The 3708-nt window shown below is 37.8% G+C and overlaps 1 protein-coding gene across 1 annotated transcript in view; it reads right to left on the bottom strand.

Moving 5' to 3' along the window:
* Positions 1 to 3708, bottom strand: part of LOC104507550 (nipped-B-like protein) — a gene marked incomplete at both ends in the record, with an annotated part of 6749 nt that overhangs the window by 375 nt on the left and 2666 nt on the right. The window contains 4 exons of the mRNA XM_010148874.1: positions 285 to 459; positions 783 to 1078; positions 2465 to 2611; positions 3030 to 3230. Coding sequence (XP_010147176.1) covers positions 285 to 459; positions 783 to 1078; positions 2465 to 2611; positions 3030 to 3230 — 819 coding nt within the window. The remainder of the gene's footprint in view (positions 1 to 284; positions 460 to 782; positions 1079 to 2464; positions 2612 to 3029; positions 3231 to 3708) is intronic.

Here is a 3708-nt window from a genome sequence, read left to right as displayed (position 1 = left end):
GAGTCACAGAGGACAAGTTACGCGGGACAGTATACGGAACGGATACCGGAAATGAGAAAATACTCCATAAAAATTAACGCCCTTCGGTTGAAATTGATATTCACTGTGTTTAAACTTATCCTAAGTCTCTGAAAGACAGTCCTGCTAAACATCCTGAAAGGAATTGGTGCGTTATCAGTATATCGCATAGGATTGCCAGGAAGTAAGAATTTTGAAATGTTACATCAGCATTTACTCTCAACTTTGAAAGGACTTCACTTTTTCCGCAAAGCAACTTCACTTACATCTAAGTACTGTTTTACTATACTCCTCTTCACTTCTTCAGTGATCTTGGAATTAGCCATATCACTCCGCAGAAAATCCAGAGTTTGTTTTGGATGGAAATGCACTCCTGACTTCCTGTTTATCGCTTTATCATAAACCTTTGCAGATTCGGATGGAGAGTATTTCTGAATTTTACTGTTTAAAGAAAACAAAATGGAAGAGCTTCTAAGGACAGTGTAAAGTGATTTCAAAGAAAAGCTTGTAAAACCCTCAGTGTAGGTAGTTGTACTTTAATAACTTCACATGCAATAGACACCCTGGCAGGAAAGGAAATCATTGCTTTTTCTAAGCCTAAGTTTCAATTCATTCAACTTACCATGTGTTTGGTTTTTCTCTTACACAAATCTATTGCTTAAAAATTAGTTACAATCCACTCTGAAGAAAAACCCCATTCCAAACTTAATTCTTACAAAGAACCCACCAGATAACACGATGACCTGTCATCAAAACATCCTTACCTATCAGAGAATCCACAGAGGTTCTTTAAATGCTGTTTCAGCATCAAAAGCAGTAATATGCCTTGGGAGACATTTGCAAATTCAATTAAAGGAGCTGAATTTTCTGGTAAACATTTCATCACAGCATTTATATCATTTTCTTCATCGGAATCTGAATCGGAGTCTACTCGTTTCCGTAACCTCCGAGGCTTAGAAGGTTCCTCCTCACTTTCACTCTCGCTACCACTGTTACTGTCACTCTCAGTCTCCTCATCTGATGAAGGTTTTCTTTCCTTTTTTTTGTCTTTCACCATAGACTGCAAGAAAAAGAAGTTAACACACATTCCAAAATTAGAGTGAGTAGCATTATCTATGCTTCCAAAAAATCTTTCCAAAATAACTACTGGCTTAGATTAGGAAGAATTCCGTGAGCAATGTCATTAATTTATAACTTTATATTGAAAATCAAAATTATTCATGGTAAAAAGATGCTGAAAAATTGATCCAAAGATCATTTTTGCAAGGTGGGGACAGAAGAGACTGAAGCAACAAGTACGCCGCTGGCATGTTACTCTTAAAAGACTGCTCAAGTTTGTTAGTAGTGAAAGGAAAAGGCTAAATACACTAAATCAGGAAGAAAAATCTGTTTTTCTTTCAGCTAGGTTTCATTTCCGTGTGTTGCACAGATTTCCATTTGTTCTTCGGTACAGACCAGTCCAAACTGGTGTTAATCATTGTCTCTAAGGTTCTCTGATACTAACCGTAGAGAAACCCTCCAGCATACACAGTATTCATAAAAATCAGTTGTGCTACTCGTAGAGCTACGGAACTGCACAAGGTGCATTACCGCTGCATGCAATATGGTTTTTCGTAACTCAGAATTTAAGATGTCCTAACGGGGTCTCATCCTCACTGCGCTGGGTGCCTCACACTGCTCCCCGGTCTGAAGAACGAACTTTCTAAGATGAAACAGTGACTTTGGTGGGGTGAGGATTCAAAGCATCGTACCTTCCAGGCATCAACTCCAACTTGTACTTACTAGACAGACTGGACATTCTTGAAACGGGTTTGCTTCCTGACAGTTTGCACCTTCTACTGTTAAAGTTGTCCAGAAAATGAAGACACTGAAGTCTTTAAGAAGCACAGACCTTTTCCTTACAGAACCGTGTATTGCCATAACAACAGCTACTTCAGGTTCTTACATGCTACCTTAAGAAAAGGCATATCGGGCACTCTTTTGTTGCACTAAACAACGTATTTAACGTCTCTCAGGTGACACACATGCAGCTGGCATCAGCTAGACAAGAGAGTAAACAGCCAGCCGGATTTTATTACTACTGTTATACAAGCAACCACAATAAACTGGTGTTTTATGAGGATTCTGCGTTCATGTGCTTCCAGATGCATGCAGTTATTATTCAGCCATATCAGGGAATTAAACAGATTTGATGTCAAGATCTCAAAATTCATCATTCTTTTTGAGTAGTGTAAGCAGCAATGGAAGGAAAGTTTTTAACTGACGTCTGCCTGATGCAGGCCAGAACAGAAAAGGTGACTTGTTTTTAACTACTGGCTACAAAGTAGCGCTGCTGGTCTCTGTTATAACAATGGTACTGTATTCACCGGAAAATCGACCAAGTTAGAGAGAAGTTAAAGTTGCCACCATAACAGATGCACTAAAATATGAATATAAATACACATACCTCTTTAAATGACTGCAGGAGGTTGCTACCAGAAACTGATAGTGTAATGTCTATATGATGCATTATAACCAGTGGCTCTTCCTTTGTTTGATAAGGAAAACAGGCTAGATTGTCTGCTATGTACAAGAGCATATTCACCTCTGTTTTCTGGAATTTAAAAGAAGCAAAGTACATATAAATACACACCCCAATATCTTAAGGTTTTTATACTTATCCTGTGTTCCTAACAGTCCAGAGCAAAAACATGGTCACAAATTTTATTCGGTGTACCCCGCAAGCCCACTCGAAACAACACGTATATATGCAAAATTTAGTCATACCTGAAGACACATTATTTCTGATCAGTCCAAACTAGGTATAGAAAAGTACAGAAAGATGCAAAAGTAACAAATGCATTCTATTATAGAAATAATATTATTTACCTTATATTACAAAGCAAAATGAATTACATCATGGGAAAAAAAGTTAGAATAATTATGTCATGAAAATACATTGCAAAAGGAGAATTTAAACTTGCAATGCTGTATCTTAATTTCTTTTTAAGTGATGGAAATGTGATGCTTACTGCAGTATCATCAAAGAGGTTGAGCAAGGAAATTAGAAATGCTCGTCTGTGTTGTCTGTTCCCTCGGATCATGGAGTACAGGTGTGAACACAACGCACTGGATGATTCATCGTGTCTAAAACCTCTCACAGGATCTTTTGGGCAGGTATTAATTGCCTGTTGCACCTGGTAAGACATCTTCATACCAGCCACTGCTTTCATCTGAAACGGAAATGTGTTTAATTTAAACCATTGCTTTCAAAGCACTAAAACTTACTCCTTTTAAGTAGATGCTCATCTGAAGTTTAACTTCAGAACACGCACTGAGTCGGTACTACCTTCTGAGTCAGCAAAAACAGAACTTGTGGCAGAGATCAGAATGTCTTGTGAACTGCTTTCACTGTAAATACTGTTAGAAGCATGCAGCTAATCTGCCTACCCACTACAACTAGGTACTCCAATTTAAACAATTTTCAGGAATACTGCAATGTTTTCATACATGAACAGAGTATTTTACCAAATGTGTATGCTTGATGTCACTCGTAGTGAAACCAACATATTAGTACAATAGGAATAACACACAGACAGTGAGGGTTTTTTTGCATATATACTGTAATTTCCATCTGCTATTACTTATTTCAAGGCTCCTGCTTTAGTTTCACAAGAAGGTGAATCTCTGGTTAGGATGCATATCCAACTT

Source organism: Eurypyga helias, unplaced genomic scaffold, assembly GCF_000690775.1.
Source record: "Eurypyga helias isolate BGI_N326 unplaced genomic scaffold, ASM69077v1 scaffold9253, whole genome shotgun sequence".
Lineage (NCBI taxonomy): Eukaryota > Metazoa > Chordata > Aves > Eurypygiformes > Eurypygidae > Eurypyga > Eurypyga helias.
This window is presented reverse-complemented; position numbering and strand designations above follow the sequence as displayed.